The following is a 25,377-nucleotide window of genomic DNA, read 5'->3' as shown; positions in this document are numbered from 1 at the left end:
GACTAAGCTGGCTAATTAAGCCATACTGAGGGGAGGAGAGGAAAAATTAATTCAAACAAAGGAGAAACATCCTTGAAGACAGAATCAATAGAAGGAATTCACATAGAGACAAGTAACAAATATTCCTTGACATGAAGAAGCGTGTCACAACAAAAACAGAGTGATGCAGCTGAAAAGGAATCCATCCTTGGTGTTTATGCATAACAAAATGCTGAGTAAGAGATAGCACTATAGTTAGCAAAGCCAGGGAAGCTGGCCATGCAGGCATGGAAAGTTAGAGAGGTTATTTCTATCAAGAAGGGTATTTGAATCAGTGTCAAACACAACAGGCGGCTGACAACATCCTTGGTAATAAAAACCAAAAGGACTTCATAGACATCAGCAGATACATGAAAAAACTCACATGGGCGACTCACGTCATTTGCCTGAGTAACCTCAGAAAGGAACCAGAGGTGTTTTGAAATAAACCAGATTTATGTAGGACAGCTGACATATCTGGCTACTTTTTTGGTTGTTGTTTCAGAAGAGCTCAACTAACTGTTCCTGCACAGCTGCTGTTATGGTCATGCTCTTTCCTGCCATTCAGCCAGTAGCACCTGACAGAGCAAACTCACAAGGCCAAGGTTCCTGTGGTTCTATACAGGTCTGTGTGGAGCAAGACAAAGCAGAAAGAGTCACAAGAGTGTCCTAGAAATTTCAGGGTTCTAACACACAGACTCCTGTCCTTGCTCCAGCCTCAAGAGCAAATACAGCCTTTAAAAAAAAAAAAAAAAGTGGTTCATAGAACAATTCAGGCTGGAAGGGACCTCAGAAGGCCTACAGCCCAACCTCTTCCTCAAAACAGGGCAACCTACAGGACTAGATTAGGTTGCTTGGAGCCTTCTCCCTTCAGGTCTTGAAAACTTCTGAGGATGGAGGCAGCACAATCTTTCTGGGTTTCCTGCACCACTGCTTGACTGTCCTTGTGGTAAAACAGGTGATACTTTTTCTTATATCCAGCTGGACCATATTTTTTGGTTTCAATTTAGCCTGCTGTTTCTCATCCTCTTACCATGCATTGCTGTGAAGTACCTGGCTCTGCCTTCTCAGGAACATCCCTGCAGTAGAGGCAGCTGCTATGGAGTCCTCAAAACCATCTCTTTTCCAGGCTGAACAAGCCCCAGTCCCTCTATCCTCTCACAGAGTGAGAGACCATACCCTGTGTAGCCCTTCTCTGCCCTTGCTCCAATTTATTTGTAAGTTTCTTGGTCTGGGGAGCTCAAGACTGAATGCAGTACTTTTAAAGTAGCACAACTAGTGCTGAGTAGAGGAGGATAATCACTTCCCTAGATCTACTGGCCATGCTCCTGAAAACTGGTGGCCTTCTTTGTGGCTGAGGTGCTCTGGTGTCTCACACTCAGCTCACTGCCTACCCACCTTCCTGCAGAGCTACTCTCCATACCATCAGCCCCAGCTGCTATTGCTGTAAAGATCTCTTCCTTCCAATGCACAGGACTTCACATGTGCCCTTGCTAAATTTCATAAGGTTTCTGCTGACCCATTCCTGCAATCTCACCAGGACTCTCTGGATGACGGCTCTGCCCTCAAACATATCGACTGGTGCACCCTATTTGTTGCCACCTGTGAAGTTCACAAACATGTCTTCAATCTATCTTCTGCTCATCAATACATTAAATAAGATTTGTCACAGGACTTGTCCCTTGCAGTACTCCACTTCCATCTGGCCTCTAGCTACAGTAGCCAGGATCATCAAGAGCTGTCTCAAAAGCATGCCAGTGGCATGCAACTCTGTTATCTGAGTTTTGGGCTAGCAGGTCCAGGTAAAAGTTAGGACAACTGAAGGCCACCAAGGTACTAAGACAGTGTAAGGGGATATCAGAAGTACTTCAATCATCCTTCATTTTCCTTATGCAGGCTGGTTGCAATGACCTTAGGGCAGGTAGGTCATGATTTGTTCATGTCAAGGTGGTCAACAGACCACCCTTCTCTATCATTCCAGTCCAAGAAACCACTATGACTTTCAGACCAAGACAGTGACTTCTGTTTGCATTTCTAGAATTTACATCCTATAGCTGAAGATAAAAGATTGCATTATTGTCATGTTTGCATAGATGGAAAAGTTTTCCAAGACACATTTGTAAAGAGGAAAGATGTTTCAAAGGCCCTTGTCTCCCTTCTGCTAATAAATTTAAGCACTCTCACATCTCCCTGCCTTATGCTTTGCAAAGGTCTTCTAAATTCTAAATCTTTGGTCATTGCAGACTAAACACGTTGGGAAGCGTAATCATTTATCAGCATGTGTGAGACTAACAGTGGAGACAATCCAAAAGAACATCATACTATTCACTTGGTCCCAAAGATAAAAATTACTAAATACATACTTTATAAAAATATGTCTGGAAGAAATTTCAGCCTAATAAGTCAAAGGCAAAACCACGTGTAAAAAAATAAAATGCACAGAGAACTATTTGCCTTAAAAGTTGACATTTGTGTTTCTACCCATTCTCCTAAAGCTTGCAAATTAGCACCATGTTAAAACAGAAAGGACACGTTGGATCTGAAACTTCTTCTACTTTCAAATGTGGCTTTGTCCTGCTTCCTACGAAATAAGACTTATATGATTGTGGGACCTCTATATAGCATGTCCATGCGTACATTTGTGTCTGTTCTCCCCTAGAAAATTCTGAACACACTGTTAGACATGGATAAGGGATAAATGAGTGCCAAAGACTTCCTAACAGTTATATGAAAATAAGAGGCCAGATGAAAAGGGAAACCATGACCACCCTCACAGGGAGTAGGGGGAAGCCTGTTATCTCATCCTCTTTTTAGGTATCAGAGAAGCCAGATGGCAGGCAGACGTCGGAAGCCAGATGTCCACAGCTCTGCTGCTTGAAAGATCACTTGTTATCAGTCACTACATGGCTCTTCTAGTCTGCAGCAAGACAGACCCACTCCCCCCGGGCCTCAGCTCCATATCTGCATACATACCATTAGTGCAGCCCTTAGCACTGCACACTGTGCTAGACACTGAGCAAACATAGAGCAAAAAAGACATTTGATCTTTAGTAAGGCGGTGCATGTCATTTGTACCACCGAAAATCCCCCTCTAAAAGATCTCTACGTTATACCCAAAAAAGTTCTTTTTCCATTACTCACAGACTAAAACCTGTAGCCCACATTTCCAAATTCAGATCTGTCAAGTTGTTTCCCAAGGAAATGAGCAGAGGACTGTGCATTTTTGAGTTTCATTAACAATTCAGAAGGCAGATGAGTATGCATTTCTGAATCTTCATTAGCTAGCCTGGAAGAGCCCTCTTTCCCCCAGTGAAAATTTCCAACATTTCCAGAAAAAGGAGTGTAAAGAAACACCAAGTTGCTTACCTGCATAGGATGAGACAGGGGAGATCTGTAGAGGGTACAGCTGGCTCATGCTGAGGGGCTGTTCATCACTTTCTGTTGTCACCTCTACCACCTGACAAACATCAGGAGGGTTGGCAACTATCACCTGCTCCTCACTGCTGCCATCAAGGTGTGGCTGTCCTACAACTTGGGATTAGAAACAAAAAAAGTGAATAATGATAACATCTCAACCTTGTTGAACCTCTAAGAGCCTGCTTGGTATCTGAGTCTTCAGTAGTCTTAGCACTTTTTTCCATGCCCACCACCTGCTTTCAGGGGATGTAATTTTCAGTGACAGTTCTAAAGGAAATCTGCAATCCTCAACAAGCAAGCGGTAAACCATTCCATGGTCTCTGAATGCTCTAATTGTAAACTATACAACAGAAGACCAGAACCAGCATGCAAAAACATGGACACGGGGTCAAGCAAAACACTGTGGGGCTCTGATGTACATGTGACATGAATCTATGAAAAATTTCCGCTCCAGTTATAAGGCTATTGTCACTGACCCTCGCAATGCCATTGATGGTATGCAGAAAATAAATTTCTACCTGCAATCTGTGACAGAAAGCTACAGTTTGGTTAGTTATTAACAGAGGGGTTTCCTATTCCCCCAGGCACATGATATTTAATACCAAAAGAGCACGTGAAATTTCATGTCAAAGGAGCATTACTTATTTCTACAAAGTGAAGCAACCACAGATGTTTTCCAAGTGTCCTGAAATGCTTTGCAGATATTAGTTGTTCTACACTACAACCTTTTGAAAAAGGTTGACAAACCGAGGTACCAAGAAGTTACTGAGCAAAGCAAAAGTATGGTAAAAGCCAGAATCTCACTCATCTGAAGCTGCTTGACAGAATTTCCTCTGTCTTGTACCTCCTTTAATCGCAGCCATATGAACACATGACAAATGCATTAAGCCAGCACAGAACTGAAAGCCAATGAGTTAGATCAGAAGAATGCACAGGGATGGAGCCATCTCAGAGGATGGCTAACCTGAAACCATGGTTACCCAAGAGAAAGACTATAGATATTTTTTCACTGAACATAAAGGAAACAATAGACTAAATTCTGTACAAACACAATGCTGTGTTGTTCAAAGAGTCCATTTTTTTCTAGACTCATGTGGGAAAAAACATGTAGGCAATGAAATACAACAAATCAGGCAATTTTTCAGTTAAGTAACCTAAATATACTAATTATTAAATTTGAAAAAGTCAAAAAGATAGCATCTATTCCTGCATGAACTAAGATAAATAAACATGAATGCACATGTCTGTACAGACAATCCACTCCTGCATTCTATCTTTAGACAGGGCTTTTTGAAAAAGAAAAGTGACAGGTGTTTTTCCCAGGAAAAAGATTATTTTGCTTTGTGAAGTGCCAGGTAACCACTGGAAAATCTTCAAAACTTAGATGTGTATTTTAAGAAACAATGCCAGCATAGAAAAAATTACAGACATACCAGATAGACTTTTTTTAAGTTATCACGACAATTACTATAATTATGTTTCAGATATTTCATTCCCCCTTTATTTCACCTTTCCTGGTTCTGAAACAACCAGCTTTTATTGAGTGTGGTGAGAGTGGTGCAAGAGCACACACAGTTAATTTATCTGGGAGAGACGAATATTGCGCAACCCACTCAGGGTATGAGCAGGCCATCTGCACTGTTTTATCTCTTTCCTCAATACCTGACAAACTCTTACCCACCCTGAGAGATAAAATGCACAGCAAAAACTACTGCTCTCTTGGGCAATATGCCACAGTTTCCAGTGAGCAGTACATATGTCAGAAACTCTGCAGGTGCTGTTTGTCTTTCATCCCTTCCAGCTGATTTCCTGTCTTTCTGCAGAACAATTATATTTTACCTTTTCCTCCCTGTTTACATTAAAATCCTTCCTGCAATCCTAAATAACAGCTTCTTTCTCCAGTCTGGATAAGCAGCACACCTCACGTCTCAATAATTAAACAACACTGGATGACAGTTCCCTACCCGATCCCCAGTCAGTGAACAGGAAGCACCAGTAGCACTATGGTGCTACTCCTTCAAGCTATAATAGTAGGAGCATGTTCTAATACTCTTACAAAGCAACAGCTGATTAAATGAACTGCCATAAAGAGAGTAAAACTACTCACAAACTCCTCAGCCACACAAGTACTTCAGGGGAATGACTATGCAAAGCCCTGTGACCTAAGAAATGGGGATCGAAAATAGTCACTGCACATGATTTCTGCCATCTCTCCAAGCAGAATACTAAAATATCTGTCATATTCAAAAGTGGAATTCTAGACAAAATGGTATGTGGGTCATGCTATTAGGAGCTCTTGCTGCAATGACAACCTTAGCCAAAAAAGAGCTGTCAAAGACCAGTCCAATTATTCTTCTGAGGATCAATTATTCACATGCTGAGATGACAGCTAATTTCTAATGTACTGGTTTCTAAATGCAGTCTTTGATGATCCTTTTCGTTAGCTCAGGGATGATAAAAACTATCTCTGCTACTGAGGTGTCAGTGCAAAGAATCAAGTTCCTACATTTTGCCTGCTGGTTTGAACTCCCAAATAAAATGGTATTCTATACAAACCTCTGCTTTAAGCAATGGGAAACTGCCATCTGACTGCAGTTTAACTCCCATGTGACATTGGCTACAGTCTCCTCTTGGCTGAGGACTGCCCTGTAGAATAAGTCATCACCATGAGAAGCCAGCTAAGAGTGCCTGTAAGTGCTTTACTCTCAAGGGATCCACCCCAGGGGCACAGTACTGCTCACTGTCTCTGCAGGGTGGTGGGGCTGGCCTGCAACCACAATCTTGCATGGCCCAGGCTACTGAGAAATGGGAATACCTGACTGCAACCATGCCATTCGCTGAAGTGCAAAATGCTGATGGAAAGATAAGTCTGGCAGACCAAAAGGGTTTTTGAAGTCACCTGTGTGCTTAGTATGTAAAAAAAAGCATAGCAGTACTTACCTACAAAGTTCACTGTACTGTCAACTTCATTTTTTATACTGGAGGACAGGAAATAGTCAGAAGTGACAGCATTTAGCCCATTCATCCCAAAAGATGATTCAACTGGCTCTTGCTAGAATGAAAACAGTACAGTTGGGTCAGGACTGCTTTATTTTAGGAGATAGTTCACCTCTTTGTTCTGAGATGAACAAGATTTCCAAATCTTGTTCTTTGAAATGACAGCTATTTTTAATTTTCAAATTTAGAGTAAGCCTTCTGAGAGCAAGGAAGTAGTAAGCTATTTACTACAAGAGATTAACATTTGAAACAAACAAGGAAGAAACACTGCTTTAAAACAGTACTCTATTTAACATTCATCCTCAGTCCCTTCCAAATATGCTCTCTTTGCACTCTCTAAAAGGAGGCCTGTTTCAAAGTACAGCAGTTACTAAATTCTAGCCTTAATTTTTCTCTATAGCAAGCCTGAAAGCAAACCAAAGTGTTTACACTAAATACAGCCTTTTACATCACATAATAAACATTACCACAGGGCAACAGCATTTGGAAAACACCACCTGTTCTACACAGACCAAGCTTTCCATAAGATGCCTCTCTGTAAGCCTGATACACTTGAGTGGGAATGAAAATAAATCCCTTCAGAGTAGACACCAAAAGATTAATTCCATTAACTCAGGATTTCTTTAAAATGATTATTTTACACGTGCAACTTCCTCACCAGTATTAACTCTCTCACAGGTTTATTGGTTACAATGTCTAAAGTCTTCTGTTCTTACTCTACCAGCCCTGCAAGGCTGCAAGTTGTCCCCTGCGTGCTGAGGCAGAGACACCCACAGAGAGGTGCAGAGCTGTCCACACCATGCTCATTTTCACTGCTCTAAAGCATTTCATCAAAGGCAGGGGCAAAGGTGAGCCTCAGGACCCGCAGTGCCAGCCCATCCCAGTACTGTTGAACTGTTATCTCTGGGACAAAATACTGGGGGCACTGTGATAGGTTTTTTTCTGGATGTCACATGCTGTGATTGTGATCTACTCAAAAAGCATTGTCATTTCAACACAAGCACCTTCCCAGACACTAAAACAAGGCAAACATGCACCCTGTGCAACATTCCTCGGCACATCAGAAGGGTGGAGAGTTAAGTGTTAATGGCAACTAGGTCTTTGATGAGATGCACCAGTTGTGCTGGCCCATAGGTCAAAGACTTGGAGAGTTTGAAAAGATAAAATTAGCTGCTATTGATCCATTGAGGGTCACAACTGCAGAGATAAGTCAGGGCTGCACGCTGGAGCCTTGAGTATCTGGTGCTGTTTGCTTTAATTCACAGCAAACACAGTAGCCCCCATGGAAATACTGTGCATGCAGCACTTGCTCAACTTTTTTGAGGATTGATTACAGAGAAGTTTATTTAGTAGCCCCTTTCAAGCTTCAGAAACAAATATGCATCTTAGAACTCAGGTGATGGTGCCAGATTCACAAAGAGACTTGGATACTGGCACAGTTGGTGTTAAATCACCTGAATTTTCAGTGTTCAGATGTCTAGCCTAAGCTAAATGCATAGAGAAAGATGGTACTGGGATTTAAAAAAGTATCTCTCAATGTGGAGCTGCATGGTCTAAAGGATACATCTAGGATAAGGTAGAAATTCAGCCACTGCAGTTGCCAGGCAAATTGTGGAGTAGCCTCCCACTGGGCTCCACTAAAAGATGTTTTTCAAGGTAATTGTAAGGCGTTCAATTCAAAACATGCAACTTGGATCTCAGGAATTCTCATCACCAAGCAAAGCAATTGGAAGAAGCTTTCATGCTTGGAAACGTGCATTCACTTTAATTCACCTACTACCCCTTCACTACTACAGCCTTCAACATTCAACAGTCATCCTAAGAGTGGCTGAGTATGGGAAGAGCACCTCTTCAAATCCAGGCTAGCCACTGCACACATCTGTCACAATGGGGGAACAGACAAGAATACTACCTGGCCCCAGCTCAGAGCCACAAGAACTAACAGGAGGTATCACTGGCAGGTAGGTGTATGTGCTGGCACGCTCCTCTGCTCTGACCAAAGCAGTTTTACTGGCTCCCTCTGAACATCAGCTACCACTTGATAACAAGCACACGTGGCTGTACGAGCCAAGCAGCATAGTTACAAAGTGGTTCCTTTTTGACAATTTAAAAGTCACACCATTCTGAGGTGTAACTGCACAAGTCACAATGGCTGTGGCAGCGCCCGCTTTCCAAACCGTTTCAGTGGAGGACTTTTTCCCACATTTCTGGGTTCACCTGGCCCAGAGATTCTCCTGGCCATAGACTGCAGAGCCTGAACCCAGGCATGAGTGGCACAGCCCTTCACAAGTGAGCAGCAGGGGACCAATCTGCCCTTGCACTGTAGACACAGTTGCTACACACAGCCCAAGGACACCAATTTTGCTGAAAGCTGAGCGTCTGAAATCTCTGAGGCTTGTTTTTTTTGTTAAAAAAAATTGAAGGTGGACTAGCTCCTGCCGGTATGTAATACTGACCGCCTCCCAGAGGTCCTTGGCAGAGGTGTGAAAGCCAGGAAACACCATGCCTCGCAGGGACAGCAGACATCAGTCTGGACCCACACTCTAAACAAGCAGAAATCTCAGGCTGCAACTGAAGAGCTTTACAGCTGAGGCCTTCTAACAGACAAAGCATGAGCACAAGGCGCAGCTCTGACCCTTGCCTAAATGAAAAAGAATTTCCAGTGCTTTACACACAGAAATTAATTGCTCCAAAAGGTAGCTCTATTGTTCAGAAGCATTCCTTCCCTAATTACTGTATTTCTTCTTACAGAGACAAACAAATGGCAAATGTATAGCTGAGACTGCCAGTTTTCCAACCTCCAGGCATTGTAACACAAGGGCTGTGTCCACTGATGACGTAAGTCATGGCTTTAACAGCCTTCACATCTCAAAAAAAAAAACAACCCCAAACATCCCGGCTAACTGTAGTTACTTAACCAAACCACAAGCATTTGCAAGTACCCACCACAATATACTGTTGGGGCTGTTAAAAAAATATTTGCAACAGCCTGTATTCACAAGCTCTTGCACCATTGAACAGACACTTCTTACCTTAATTTGTTTGAATTTGTCATCCTTCTCAGATTTCGTCTTTTTTCCTGCAACAACAGAAGGAAGATTTCATAAAGTCCTGTGTGCTATGAGTTATCCCTCACATTTTCTATATTCACCAACAAGTAGCCCCAAAATGAGCCTCGAAATGGCAGGACTTCCTAGCCAAAGGGAGAACACATTTTGCTTAAATTTACCCTTCCCTTAAGGCCTGGGCAGCAAAAAATTCACCTTGAATTCACGGGCTTTGTGTTTCTTTTTTAAAAGGCTACAAAAGAGAGCCACTGTGGCACCAAGGAAAGCAACTGCAGTCAAAAAATCAAAGTGAAAATACAGAAGAATGACAAATTAAAAAACAAGGCCTGTTGAAAAAAAAAGAAAGGGGGAGAAAAATATTCTTAAAGGGAAGAAAAAATCAAAATATATGCCTCATCACATTTCTGATGTTTTCTCTGTAGCTACAGGAAAAGGGAGATTGTTAATTGATTTAATGTGAAAAGAGATCACAATAAACTTCAAACCACTATTTTTGTAAATAGTTGCAACCTGGCAGGGAAATATATAATACAATTCATGCAAAAGGGGTTTATGCAATCATGCTGGACTTGGAAATCCCCAAAACCATACTGCACGTGACCCTCACAAAATGTCATGCACCTTGGCAGACCCCAGTGCTGCTGCCCCTGCTCTGACCTGATGTAGACCTGGGGCAAGCTCAGCTCTGTCCCAGTGTTAGCACAGACATGTCCCAGGAGCTTCTCCCATCTCTACTACATGATACCACAGAAAATTAGAAACATTTGCAGCCAGATTATTTTGCTCCCATGTGTTTAGTTTATAGGTTATCTTTTCATCCAAAATTCTAGACAACACAGGATACCGGAGGACTAAGGAAATCATTGTTCTACTGCATAAACCAGTAAGGCAGCCATATGAAAGCTAATGAGCCCTAAATAAAGCAATGTTTCTACTTTGAGAGAAACCAAATACTTATGAGATTGACCTGGTGGTTAGGTCTTCTCCTGGCAGGCAGGAGATTTAATTCCTAAATTTGGGGATTCAGACACTTTCCCATTTCACCATTATCGTGCTCTGTGGGTTGGTTTTTCATGGTCTTTGTAACTAACAATGTGTTTTCGTGGTTTAATATTCTGAGTGAGTGTACTGCTCTCACTCAGCTCAAGACAGAGCCAGTTTAATTGTACCCTTGCTTGAAAAAAGATACCAATATGTCTGTCACCATATTCTGAATGACCCCTACTGAGTTAAATGTGTTGAGCTTTAATACCCCCTAATCATATTCCTTGACTGAAGGAGAACTGGGACTAGATTCTGAACACAACTCCATCAGCTTTAATAGACAAATATCAACACCTTGGGAGTATTGCATCTCATTGACCCTCTCTTCTGAATGCAGCCTATTTTCCATACAGTTGTTCCTAAGTTCCAGTCATTTCCCAGCCAGACAGGGCACCATGTGCAGCTTGCATTGGTGGCTTGTTGCAAACTGAGCTACCTGCAGTAGGTGTTTTTCTCAACACAATATCCTCAACAGCATTTCATGTTGAAAAGCTCTCCCCTCTACCTTTTTTGGAAGGTCTTTCAGATAAGGGCAGCATCCGGTACACCCTGAAGGCATTGTTTCCTTTCTTTATACTTTTGTCCTTCACTTCTTCTATGTCAGGCAGGGAGTTCATAGCGCAACGGAAGTTTGCCTTCCATGTCTTTGGATCAGGTTTATCTACTCCTGACTGGTATTTTCCTGAGCAAGAAAAGAAAAGTTATGCACATATGACATGTGATTGAAGATTTGAGGCAAATTAATAACAGCGTAGGTTAGCTTCAAGGTATCAGCCTTTGGTTCCCATGACAAGCATTCTAACAATAGCTGAGGTTGCAAGAGAGTGCTGTGATCTCATTCTCATGCACATTTCTAGAACAGATGATGAACAGTTTGTGCTCAAGAAAGACCCAGGGCACTGCAGATCTGATGTGACTCCATAACAACATGGAAAAGCTTGCACAGCATTTACCTTTATTATGTCTGGCTCAAATCCATAGAAAGGCATAAAAAGCCTAAAGGCCTATGTCTACAAAGTGTTGACTGTGCACTACTCCTGACAGTTTTGAACCCAATTGCTAACATTTAAATCAATTATGTTTTACTGTGTTCCTCAATGCAAATGAGTTACGGCACTTCAATTAAGCTGGAGAGTATCATAGGCTTTGAGAAAACACTTAGCCTCCCACAAATCTGGAAACTTAAGTTCACTCTCTGTGTTAGTAAAAGCAAGGACAAGAAAGAAGGAAAATGTAACTTTAAAAGGGAAAACAATGTGAAAATCTGTCCTGCAAAAAGAGAGTTCCAATACCTGTGTGAATTGCCCAGTTTCTAAATAAGGGAGCATCTTTTTCAACATCCCAACCATGTCTTGCGGCATGCATCCAGGGAATCTGAAAAATCTTCTTCTCCTGGAAGGGAAAACAAACAGGAAATGCCAACACTGATAGACTTGAGGAATCTTCTGATGATTTTAAGTGACTAGTTTATAAGCACAGTTTCAGCATCTCCAAGTGTTTTGCTCTGTTCTAGCCCAGTGTCACTGTCACTGAAATCAACAGGAAAATATCCATTGGCATCACCAAAGCAGAGCACAGTCCAAGTGTATGAAATACTCTGAAGCCACTTCAGGGAAGATGAGCCTGGCAGCTTTCCGAGCTGACACATAGAAAAAACATGCAGTACTACACATTTCTAAGCTTTCATACAAAGTGTTTTGTCAGCACAGACACTTTTATGATTAGCAAAAATGTATCTGAAACTAAACAACCATAGGAACAGAGCAAAATCAAGGGATTTAGAATTCAGCCAATAAATACTAGCATGGTGAAGAAAAGACATCTTGCAAATTTGTATGCCAAGCAAAAGAATATCTCAGCGGTAGACATCTCTTCAGTGGGGATAAAAAAAACACACACTCATGTGAAGAAGTGCATTGAAGATACCTAAACACATTTTAGTTCAGAAACTTTAGACCAAAGAAAAGTGCACCTAAAGAAATGCAAAGGAAGTTTTTTAAAAAATTTGGTTTTTTAACACACAGCTAAATCAGGGCATGCCTTACATGGTGTCGGTATAAACTGATTCCCCAAGAGATCATGGAAGATCCCTGGCAACTATTAAAGATGATAGTTTTAGGATGTAGCTCCAGCTCTGGGGGCCCAATGACTTTCAGAGTTTGAATAACATGTTTCCTACACTCCTTCCACAAGCACTAAGCACACAGGATACTGGGCCAGAAGGATGCTGGATCAGATGTGCTTTTATGTCATACAACACAGTAATGAATTCCTTTGTCCTGACCTAGAGGGCTGCTTCAGAGCTCTTCATGCTGTTTTCTGCAAAGCCATACAAACTGAGCTTGTTCCACAACACTTGTTTTTTCTCCCCTGTTATCTGGCTTCACATGCAGACATATTGCACTATAAACTCTGTCACTGCAGGTTCAGATCTAATTATCAGTCTGTGAAGAGAAAAGTACTTCCAGGGCAAAATGCACCCTCCTCCTGCAGCAGCCACCTGAGCTATGCTGCCTACATTTCACCCTAGAAGAGCCTATTTCTCTCTACAGACTACATAAAACTCTAGACAGGCAGCTCTCATTTAAATGACTGCATTGTAGATATCTGGCCGGGTGAGATGAATCCTTCACCCTTCCCCCTTTCCCCAACAACCACTTTTCTTCCTGACTGTCTGGTTAATATTTCACTCATGCCAAGGCTACATTTATTTCCCTTCCTTCCCATGTGATCTTTTCTTCTTCTGAGCATGTGTTTTGTCCTTCAACTTGTCTTTAATCCTTTCTGTCATATTTGCTTGTTCAGAAATGCATTCTTCCTTTCTTGCTTGGCTTCATCTTTAATTTGGTGCAAGCAATGATTTAACATGTTCCTCATTCCCCTCAAGTCCTCACACTCAATATTCCTCTTAATGCAGTTCCATCACTTCTGTCACTTGTCTTTTGCCTCTTTACTCTTCCCTCTACGTATAAGTAAATCATCAACAGAGATACTTCTTTCCCCAACTGAAAGCAATCAAAAGAAAGCCTGAAAGCCACTATTTGTGGTCCACAACACTACTGTATTCATCAGACCTAGAATAAGCTTCCCTGCCTTTACTCTTTCATAGACTATAATAAGCATGGGAAAAAAAAAAACATCACTTCAATAGAAAACAGTTTCTATCAACAAGAACTTTAAGAATAGACCAGATTAAAATAGACCATATGATAATTCAAAACCTAGCAGACTGAACAAGACTCCAGACATGGCATCCTGTCATCATCAACTCTACTCACTGCTTCAAAAGAAGCTGCAAGGACACTCAGCAGCAGTCTAAGTGGTCATTACAGTGCTTCTGTTCATTACAGAAAGTTCTTCCCAATCCCAGGTGTCTTGAAGCACAGGAGTTATATCAAATTATAACACAAATAACAAAATCACAGAAGCTATGTGTATTATAATTTTATCACACATATATAAGTTTACACTCCTATACAGAAATTACAGATTATCTCATCAACTATGAAATATCTAATCTTCCCTGAAATCCTGCAAAGACAGCTGACTACATCAATACCATGTAGTAGAGTGCTCTGCTCTAGTTTACCTGGATACTTTCTATTTAAATAATACTTCATTTCACACATTATCAAACATTACCTATATTCTTCTTCAGCCAGTGCTGCCTAATAATGACCTTAACAGGAAGGGGTCATCAGTGCTTTCTCTCAGACTTGGAAAACCATGTGCTGACTGGTCCAGCACTACACTTTTGTGGTACACATCACTGGACTTTTGTGTAGGAATCTCATGTTTCTGTTAAAAAATTAGCCTCACCTAAAGTCAAAAACACAACCCACAAAAACTTTGCACTGTAACAGGAATTGCTACCAATCTCCAGTGGGAATATCAAAAGGGAAAAGCTGTGACATTCTTAGAAATAGGCATGAAAAGGGAAGTAGATCAAACCTCAGCTGGTTACAGCAGCATGGTGCTACTAATGCCAAGGTTGTGGTTTCAATCCCTGCATGGGCCATTCACATAAGAGTTAGACTTGAGGATCCTCAAGTGGGTCCTTTCCAACTCAGAATATTCTGTGATCTGCGATCACTGGGAGCTCTGGCACTGCAAAATGCTCGGAGCGTGAGACCATACACTAGCTACAAAGTTAGGACAAATCTTAAACAGTAGCATCCATCTCCAAGATAATACTCCAAGCATCCATCAAAGCAGTAGGTTGCCTCTCCATTACAGCTCGGAATGTTTCCTTTTCCAGATCCACGAGGAACACTGACCTCTCCTACTCCCCCTCCTGACATCCCCTCTGCCCAACTATCTTGTTTCATTAACACCTCCCAGTTTTGTCTCACTGGGAAGGTAAAGAAAGGTAAAGAATGTAAAGCTATTTAGGGAAGGTAAAGAAAGGTGAAGGGAATTAAGAAGGGAAGGCAAAGAAATTCCCTTCCTACTTCATGCCACTCAGAAGGACAACATTTTCACCAAAGAGGTACGCAAGTATTTATGCTTTAAGGCCTATAAGAAGGGGTTTGTTCTGGAGGTATAATGATGAACTGTCAGCAGGGGAAAGAATTATTTTCACCTGTACCTGATTTGTCATTTCTAACTGAGAGAGATTTAATTATTTCTTCAGTTCAGAAAAAGCCCCCAAGAACAGACAGCCAATGACAACCCAGAATGGTAATAATGTCTCTTTCATATTTAAACCTTATTTCCTTAAAAGCTGTGCACACACGAGTTTCATTCTCTTGATAATCTGACACACCTTCTTATCTAAACTGTGAAGTATCCTTTACCAAACTCTGATTAAAATACTACAGCCTATAAAATTGATTCTGTGGGTATAGAACAGGCTGTGATACACACAACACTTCACTGGTTCCATGCATGGCTTCATTTATGGTCAAGATTTACAGTAAAAATAGAAATATTTTTGGTTTAATAATCCATTGTTGGAATGAATGTGCAAACATCTTTACACAGAAATGCTCAGGAGTGCAATTTTCTTGTTAAGCATAACAAAGGCAATCCAGGCTGATGCCAAACCAGAGGGTAGAAGTGGAGAATCAGAGTTTAATAAACCTCAACGCAGAGAATTTTTTTCAGGATTAGGCAGGAACGCCTAGCAAAGGACAGCAAATACAGAATGTCAGTAGGAAACCTAACACCAAAACAGAGATATTCAAGCAGAAGGACCTGAACATGGGACTCAAATTACAAAGACAACAGTAAAAACCGGTCTCCTCTTCAGCTGTGACCCCATTATGCAAGAACAAGGACCTACTCAAATTCACAGTGCAGCTAACTAGGGAATGGATAAAGCAATATTTATTTACTCAGCCACAGCATGAGAGTCACTGATGCAGGAAGCTAGTGAGAAACAAGGTTCATAGATGAAATTTAAAGTGCTCCTGATAATTTCATAGTCATGAGCATTTCTAGCTTTGAAAGCTGAAAGAAAAGGTAGTAATTTCAATTGTCATTCCTCAACTCTAAAAATGAGCACCTGAGTACCACAACTACTACTGCTATAGGGAGGATACCAGACTATTTGGCTTAGTGACTTAACCAGACAGGCAGTTCCTATGTTCCTGCCCCTGATTTTGTGTATTTCTACCCATTCTGATAATAAAGTAGCCTCTGTAGCAGAAACAGCTTCATGCTTTTCAGTGTGGTGAATTACTCTCCTGCATAGTGCAGAAAGCATGCAACATTTCCACAATTCATTACTATTCAAAGTCTCAAATACACTCCTAGATTTTACTCAATCAAACAAAATAAATTCAAATCGGGCACTGACATTTTTGAGTTCACAATTGTGCTCTCAATGTGTCTTGAGCACTTAGTAAGAGCTCAGGACCAGGGATATTAGGTTTCAGTCTGGCAGGGGAAAAGTCACCCTATTTTCTCCTGAGTTGAGAAGTGTCAGAGAAGTCACACAAGTCTGAAACAGCAGAACGTTGCTTCAACTCAGAGTAACACAGAACATAGTCTTTGTCCTCAGGAGAGTATTTTGAACACATGCCTCTGATGCTACTTGTTGAACAATGTGCTCCCAGGTTAAAAAAAAAAAAAAGTCCAAGCAGATTCTTCAGAAACACTCACTTCAACAACAAAGAGCTGGAAAATGCTTTTAAATAAGCCACAAATCTACCAGGCCAAAGCAGGAGGATTCAGATCTGGCAGGCGAGACTGGAGGGACAGGTTCAGCAGGAAGCATTCAGCTTTGCCCTTCCTCCCGTCACCCCTTTGAAAACCAGGAATGAGTTGATTTACCTATGCAGACCTCAGCCACTGCTATCAAGTTCCCCTTCAGCACATGCATGCACATCCCCCCTTACCTTATTTAGCCATTTCAGCCCCGGTATTCTGTTAGAGTTGATTTGTTCTTCCAGCCAGGGCCGCATCCTCATCCTTTCGACAGGCATTGTCACCCACTTGGGAAGGAGCTGCAGGGAACAAGGGACAAGGTTACTTGTCTGCCAGGTAGAACTCCAGGCAGCTCCTCCACCTCTGCACAGTACACTTATTAAAGCTTTGCAGCCTGGAGAATTGTAAATATAAACATTATTTTAGATCTGTGTGCGAACCTCCCCTAAAAGCAACTGAGATGATAAAAGTCTTCTTTATGGCAGAAAATATTCTTCTGGTACGCTTGTATTAGGAAAAACTTCATCTGAAGATGACACAGGATATCAGCAAAAGTTTGTCTATTGATACAGGTGGGATACCAGAAGACACAAAGAAAAAACACTTACACTCTTGGGGACCTCTTTTTGGTCCACATACCTGCATTTGCAGAAGACCTTTTTTTGCCAAGAAAAAAATATATAATGAAAAAATATGACATGCAGGAGGCATCATTGTACTAGCTAAAATGATGCTTCTGCTAACAAAAGGGCTTTCAAATGGCAGTTTCAGTCCCATGAACTTGACTAGAATTAATAAAAGTACATTTTACATCACAGCAATTTAGCAGAGCACTTTGATTCTGGCTGAGTAGTTTCACCCCCTCCCTCCAGCTTTCTCTGATCAATCCACTCACTGTTATTTTACATTTAGCTGTTATTTTACATTTCAATGTTGTTCAGCTATGAAGTGAGTGCTGCACACACCCCTCAACTACACTACGCCACCTTTTATTATCCAGTTAAGACTCAAACTGACTTCTTTTTCTGTCTCTGTCTCTCACACATGCACACATGACCTCAATGCCACTTCCCTGTTTAGAGCTGTAAATTATTGACATAAGAGTCCAAAGTTTTGAACCTGAGGCAGAAATTTTTAAAAACATTAACCAACTGGCACTAGAGGCAGATTAAAGCACCACATTAAATGCCTGTTGAGCACCCTGGAACCCATCATTTCCACATTCAAGTACTTGCATTTAGGCTGCTGCTTCTCCTTGCCCCCTCTGCACCGGGCTCAGCTCCTTCCTCTCTCTTTTGCTCTTCACATCTGTGTTCTCTGCATCATTCTTAACTTCTCTGCTCCACTATTCTTGTCACCTTTGATCTTAAAAATAAAAAAGAGAAAGAAAATTTTGAAAGAACACAGCAATGGCACAACTGTAAATGGGTTTGTTCTCGCTTCCTATGGGAGTACAGGCATGGGACGGACTAACAATTAGGCAGTATCAAGCCCACACCCAGCACAAGAGGAAGAAAAACGTTCAAAGTTTCCTCTCATTGCTCTGAGGACATGTATTTCCTTGAAACTAATAAGGAATCAAAATCTGAATGTAACAATAAGGTCCTTTGATGTGTTCAGAGAATTTACCAGCAGCCATGCTCACACTAATCTCTTAGCAAACACATTAGTATTTTGTTTACTACTGCACGGAGCTGGTCACTCGTGCTTCAGCTGCAGCCTCTTGCAGTAAACTACAAATTTCTAAAATAGCTCAGAAAACGGTTGCAACTGCTCAGCTCCCTTTCAGGTTCACTTCAGATATGAAAAAACAGCCAACCCCAAGAATCCAACAGCAGACAAGCCCTTGTGCATATCCCTTCTCTGTGTAAGAGGGAAGCTGTTTTCTGGGCAAGGGGGATGTGGGTTCAACTTTTTTCATCCCCAGGTTGGTGGCAAACAATGCAGTTATGCTGCTGCACCCCCCCTCCCCTTGGCACCAACAATCCTCATCCAGTTGCAGAATGTGTACAGGAGATCTCTACCATCTTCCCCTACTACAGTTTGAGTCAAAGCTGAAAAATGCAAATGGCAATGTACTAAAAACATGAGCAAATTTTTATTTGTCTGACAAGAAAGAAACAATTATCTGCAACAGATGCATTTCTTTGTAAGGAATCTTTAAGTATGCATGCACTTTGAGCAAATTCCTGGAAACACTGCATTAGGTTCAATACTCAATATGAGTGATCCCATTTAGCAGCTGGACTCGTCTTCTGGGTAATGAGCCCCTACGACAAATTTCAAACCCATCTGAATGAACAACTTAGAAGGCAAAAAAGTCATCTTGAAAGTAGCAGCAATGAATCCCACTTGGGAAAGACAACTTCGTACAAAAGCAATACGTCTCAGGAAACAAGAAAGCTGCCAACAATTGCTACTACAAGGAAGCATGTCTTACCCAACATGGCAGAATTGAGCCAACCTGTCCTTTCCCTCCCACATTCCTGGGGGCTTCCCCAGCTGCTCCCCTACAGATGCTGTGGAGAGGTGCTCATCTCCTTTTTTGGAAGGTTGGGATTCCTCTGGGATTAGCAACTGCAACTGTCAGCACACACCTTCCCATCCATCACCCACACCAAGACAAATTAATCCAAGGTAATCAGGAGAAAAGTTTGGCTTGTGAGAAGAGAGGAGTGGCTCCCAAGACCTGTTCATCAGAAAGTAAATTCAAACGCAGGTACAAATAATCCTACAATGATGTTCAGCTGGAGGGAACAGTGAGAATCTTCTGGAGTTTGTCCTTCACAAAGGAGCAAGCACAGCCGTGCTTCTGCTCATCAAAACAAAACCCCCACCCCATGCTCCTTTTAGAGCACATGCTGCTCAAAATAAAGCTGGATGTCTTCAGAAGACATTCCCAGACCTGTCTGCCTCAGGACAGCAATGACCACAATGGTGCTAAAATGTAACAGGGTTTTTGTCAGTTGCTTGTCAACAACAACTTTTTGATGAAAATACCGAGTCAACTCTACCGAGGATTTGTCTGTGAGAAATGAAGGTGCAGTATCTTCATCCAGAGCTGTCAAATGCATGATTAATTTGTACAAAAAGAAACATCAGCACCTGTAGTGCCTTAAAAGTAGCTCCTGTCTGTCCAAAAATGGCATTACTGGGTACATTTGAAGCCTTATTCCACTGGCTCCAGGTGGGAGGACCTGGAGTCCGTCCATCAGTGATTAAAGTCAGATTAAATCACCTGACTTTAAGAGTCATTCCAGTTTGTAAAGACATTTGAAATGCTCCAAAATAGGCAGCAAACGCATGCCTATTTTCAAGTTTCAGGGGCCATTGCCTAACACCACGCCAGCTTCACCATCCATCTGAATATATCAATTATAAAACAAACCTACGAAGTCAGAAACTAAGGTGAGCCCTACAAAACAACAGGTATGCCAAGTTTCTTGCCAGCCTCTCTTCAGTGTTTACCCAGCTGAAAGAAAAAAAGCAGGAGCAGTCAATCCTTTTAAGGACAACATCAACATATATAATCTGGAGCTGGCTGTAAAACTAGAAGCACTTACCCACCTATCTCCCACTCCTGGTCAGCCTTAATGTTGCACTTCCCCTGCACATTCGCACCTAGAAGACGCTACATACAGCTGTTGGTATTTTTTGTACCCGGGGCAAGTGCACGTCCAACAGTATTTTCAGAGCTGCCAACACAGCCAGGTCCCACTGGCTTCACCGCTACCATGATCTCCTGAGCTGTGGGTACCCATCTGCTGGCCTAAGGAAACCTCTCCAGAAGCCTGGTTACTTTTGACTGCCTGAACCTTCAGACTCTGGTTAATCAGGAAAAAAATGGCTTAAAGCCTGCCTTGTGTCACTTGACACCATCTTCCTCCACACTGCAGAGACCATGGATGGAGCCAGGGAGAGGAACAGAACCAGCTGGGAGGAAGGAAGGAGCAGAGGGAAGGAGCAGCACCAGCTCCACCAGTGGCAAAGAAGCACCTTGTACTCCATCACTCTTCAGTCCCATCCCAGTTTTGCTGCATGCTAACAATACTCTTCGCACAGTCAGCTTCTGAAGAAGTCCAGGAACTTAGCAGGCTTCACAGGAAAATGATTAATATTCCCAGAGACCCAAAGCTGAAGTCTTTCTGGCATTATGTTGAAAATAATTCCTGTTTATTTTTTCTTCTGGTTTCTCATGGTGGAGGAAAGGAAGACTAATCACCAAGAAACATAGTCAACTGCAGATGGGACCTCAGAAAGCATTTTTCTGCCCTATCTGAAAAGAGGAGCTCATTTAGACACTGTAAATAGGACTACCTGCTAGGATATCACTCTATGATTCTTAGTAAGACAGCCAGTCTTCAAAAATCACTATTTTTAATCATGCCTCCTCCTACAAATGTATTAAGACTGGTAGCTCCAGGAATATAATTTCCCTTTTCTTGCTCTATTTTTACCACCTGTCTTTATATTAGAGGGGACCACAGTCAGGGGCATTTGCTGTTTCAGAGGTGGGTGCTTAAACGTATCGATGGACATGAAGACATCAATAAAATTATTCCCAAACCAGCGGCAGGTGGGCAAGACATCAACCCCAACTCACTGGGATTTGCATAGAGGGGGGATCACTGTGAGCCTGTGAAAAGCCATTCCCACACAAAAAGCATGGCCCATGGATTGGCTGCCACCACAGTTTATGGAGGGATTATTTTGATCTTCTTCGAAGCTTTATTTACTGCACTATTCATGCTAGTCCTGTGGTCAGTTCAGCCTATTTTTTGCAATGAGGCACTTCAAGAACATGGTGAAGGCTACTCCCCAACAAGACATAAACTGGTTGCAATATGCATATACACATATTTTCACTCCACAGTGATTGATAAAGGGCTTGTAGTCCCTCCCTACTCGCTGCTAGAACATTCTAGTAAATCTGACTTGTTTTTTCCTTCACAGAGATAACACTCCTGCCATACAGAAAGTGTAACCTTTGAGAATGAAGAGCTCTTCACTAGAATTACAGCAGCTGTAGACAGAAAGTGAAAGCAATGGCATGGCAGACATTACATCTGAGCAGTACACAATGTTCTCTTTCCTTCAGTTTCACTCTGGCAGCATCTGGATAACTGAAAAGGCACAAAGGTTATCCTAAAAATACAAGTTACTCTGTGTCGGTGTATACTTTCTTAAAAGTATATTCCTTCTTAAAAGTATATTCCTTCTTAAAAGTATATTCCCATGGAACAAAAAAAACCCACAAAAAACCTCTGGAAAAGCAGTTCTTCTTTCCCTATCACAAAGCACCTAGTTAAAAGATTTGCCAGTATATGGAAATATTACTAATGGTTGTGAAAAGTTAAGGTGGGATAAGATCTTGGAGGCACAATTGTGAAGTAGGTCACAGCCTTTGCTCAAAGCTGTGGAAAAACATCTGTTCCTCAGAGGATATGGGCAGAATATTGCATGGTATAAATGTATTTTTTCTCTGCAAATACAGAACAGGCAATATTATTTTTTAGAGAAGTTATCTTTACTTGTGCTTTGCTGATAAACTTTTAAACTATTCCCTTTGTTTACTAAGGCTGATGCAGTTAAGAAAAGCATCAATCATCCCGTGTGACCAAAGAGATATGCTGAAATGAGACCATATGCTAAATTTAGGATTCAGAGAACTGGGTTCTGTATTTGTGTCTGTGCCAAGACTGTTCCAGCATACATGGAAACATGATCTTTTTTTAAAGAACAGTACTTGGAGCAAAATTCTGGTCTTTGGTCACAGACTGAACTCTGCCTTCATATAGGATTTTGCAGGAAGACCACCTTTTTCAGCTATTCTGCTGTGAATGGCACTTTGAAAGATTTCACCATCTGTACTCTGAGAAAAGCCCTGCTTAGAAGTCAAACTCATCAGAGATATAGAGCCTTCTCTCAGGTAAAACAACCTGTTAGACTCATCTGCCCAGAAATACTTCAGAAATGTGAGATTGACACTGAAAGGAAAACAGAAGTGCACTTTACTCAGTTGCTTTGACTGTGGACACCTGAATTCCCCCTGCCCTCCCTGGGGAGAGACAAGACCTCTGCCTGGTACCTTTCCTATCTGCCATGAGGTGGAGGAGGATCTTACCACAGGTGCTGCAGAACATGCCTTCTTTCTGATAATCCCAAATTATGCAAATATCCATATCTTTTTTTGGAACCAACAGCAAAGCACTTCATTAAAGAGTAGTAATTGAGGAAAAGTGGGCATTGCCATTCTTAGAGGTACAAGGGTTACAGATTCAAAGTGAAATCCTCACTTAGATACGAAGCAAGAAAACCCATAAAAACCAGTAATGGACTTTCTGGACTCATAGTTAGTTAGAAAGCAAAACTTACGCTCTCTGGTCTTTTAACTGCATGCAAAGGTGCCTCCTTTTCCTTACCATTATTCGGTCAGCGATGCCCAGTTGAACAGGGAGGGATGAGGCAGACATCACTGGCAGATTTGTTTCTAACTAAGCACCTCTTACTGTGAGCTCTGTTGGAGTATTCACCATGGCCAGTCTGCTCCACAGACCCAGCTCCTGTGTTGGCTGTAACACTTTGATCCACATTGTAGCAACAGCAGTATCTTTCCTGCTCTCTCCTAATGTTTTGGCGGCAGCAGAAAAGACTATGTCCTTCCTGTCCTTCACCAAGAAAGAGTTCCCTGCAGCCAGGAAAGGTGGCACCTTGTTTACTCCACTGCCTGCAGGAAGGAGGCAACTTCATCAAGAAATGCCAGAACGCCAAGAATTGGAGAGCAGGCAGGATGGGAGAGCACAGGTGTAGGTGGTGTAAGGCATGGCCTGGCCATTAAGAAGAATCTCTACAGGCAACCACCAGGCAATACTTCACCTGCTTCCCTAGGCTCCCAAACGAAATGTGGCGGGGCTACAACAGGGGAAAGCTTTGTGGGGTGAAAGACCTGGGAAACCAAGCTGCTGCATGACAGATTCATGCTAGCAACAGCTACCTGACCTTCCAAGGCCCTGCAATGCAGTGTCCAGGTTGTGCCTACCTCATTGCAAGACAGATGGAGGAGGAGGGAAGCATTCAGCATGTGCTCCTCTCCTGCTGCTGTACCCAAGAATGATACACAAAGTAGAATGAAGAAAAGCCCTTTTATCCTCGAGCAACAGAGGGCAAAAAACAACCAACCTGACTTTCCCTGAAAACAAAACAAAACAAAAACCAAACTAAACAAAGGCAAAAGTAAATTAAACATGTACTGAATTCACCATTACACACTGCATGTTAAACATGCCCATGAAAAAGTTCTGTGAGAACTCATCCTGTATATGGAGTGTGTTTCATCAGCCCTATAGCATTTCTGTTCCACCCAAAGGGTGTTAACATGTCCTGGCTGGGATTCAGACGTTACACATCAAAACAGACTCTTCCCTTTGGTTTCCATATAGAGCTTATTCTCCCTCAGCAGCAAAGCCATGAGGTGTTATTTTGCAGTGATCTCAGGCCTCATTAAAGTTAGCCCTTGGATTTGCAGACTAGAAGTTCACTGAAGAAAATCCATCTTATTTTAATACAATAAAGCCAGAAGGTTGTCCTTTTTTTTGCTTCTGGACTTAGCCATAATGAAGCAAGGCTTCAGCCTCTCAATACCCACAGTGAAATTTCCCTTGTGATGGCTCCTGTGTTGAACACTATCACACTTGAAGAACACAACCTCTGTGGCTGAGAACATCCACTTCTCTGGCATTGCAGCAACCTACATCAGCTGGGAATTTGGGCCAGGCTTTTAACAGATTGCTAAAGATCATCTCCACAGTATCCTTGCCACAACGCTCATCTGCACATGCATCGATGTCTGCTAGTCTGGTGACAATCCAAAATGATTGCTTTAGCTTCAGCTTTAAAAGAATACTTTGCTTCCTAGGGGTTTCTTTCATTTTTTTTCTCAAGTCTTATAGGGAGTGAAGATGGGAGATGCCAGATTCTGGAGGCATCAGGATGACAACATATCTTGATACACAAGAGAACTATCCCTTGCCACCTCCTCCAGGAGTCTCAAAAGCAGCCATAAATTGATTACTTATAATCAGTCCAATATCTGATTTGTTTTCTTCTTAAGCTTTGTGTTACATCCGATTACTGACTACGATTTGTCCTCAGTATCTGGGATTTCTAAATATTTTTCTCTCAAATGCTGCCTAAAAGAGAGGTGGTGACTTTCCTGTAGGTACTTCACTCAGACAAGTTTGGGAGGGGCTTGTTTACAACAAGAGAGTTGTTGTCAGGGAGTAATTAATTCCTTGCACTGGGGAGCAGTTAACCTCGAAATAATCAATTTTATTCTGGAATTAAGCACTCACATGCGAAACCACTCCTGAATACCCCACATGTAATTGCTGCTGCTGCTTAGCTGTCATTTGGAATCCATGGAAGCCAAACTCTGTGTGTTCTTTAAAGCTGTCAGGAAAACTCAGCATTTGACACCTGATTCATAAAGAATTTTCTGGCAAGGTGAAAACTAGAAGGCTATTAAAGCTCAAAAAATTATAAACAATCACTTCACTGATGCAACTCAACGGCATTCTCATGAGCTCCATGACTAGGTTTACAGGAGACATCCCTAAAACTTTTAACAAGCACTTTTACTACATGGATCCCTCTGAAAGCAGTGGGAAATTATGCATGCACATAC

The 25,377-nt window shown here is 41.8% G+C and overlaps 1 protein-coding gene and 1 long non-coding RNA gene across 8 annotated transcripts in view; one reads left to right on the top strand and one right to left on the bottom strand.

Moving 5' to 3' along the window:
* IRF2 (interferon regulatory factor 2) overlaps positions 1–25,377 on the bottom strand; it is a 39,447-nt gene that overhangs the window by 4,428 nt on the left and 9,642 nt on the right. For 5 of the 7 annotated variants that reach the window (XM_068186946.1, XM_068186947.1, XM_068186949.1 and 2 more), the window contains 7 exons: positions 17,926–18,059; positions 16,886–16,993; positions 11,837–11,936; positions 11,050–11,226; positions 9,465–9,511; positions 6,376–6,487; positions 3,385–3,549 (listed from right to left, as the gene is read on the bottom strand). In XM_068186946.1, coding sequence (XP_068043047.1) covers positions 3,385–3,549; positions 6,376–6,487; positions 9,465–9,511; positions 11,050–11,226; positions 11,837–11,936; positions 16,886–16,993; positions 17,926–17,931 — 715 coding nt within the window. In that variant the 5' untranslated portion in view covers positions 17,932–18,059. The remainder of the gene's footprint in view (positions 1–3,384; positions 3,550–6,375; positions 6,488–9,464; positions 9,512–11,049; positions 11,227–11,836; positions 11,937–16,885; positions 16,994–17,925; positions 18,060–25,377) is intronic. The other 2 variants (XM_068186951.1, XM_068186953.1) reach the window with 2 other exon arrangements.
* On the top strand, positions 6,021–9,469 carry LOC137472148 (uncharacterized). Its single transcript, XR_010998036.1, has 3 exons — positions 6,021–6,125; positions 8,229–8,380; positions 9,184–9,469. It is a non-coding gene; the product is annotated as an uncharacterized lncRNA (long non-coding RNA).

The sequence above is a fragment of the Anomalospiza imberbis genome, chromosome 4 (assembly GCF_031753505.1).
Source record: "Anomalospiza imberbis isolate Cuckoo-Finch-1a 21T00152 chromosome 4, ASM3175350v1, whole genome shotgun sequence".
NCBI classification, from domain to species: domain Eukaryota; kingdom Metazoa; phylum Chordata; class Aves; order Passeriformes; family Viduidae; genus Anomalospiza; species Anomalospiza imberbis.
This window is presented reverse-complemented; position numbering and strand designations above follow the sequence as displayed.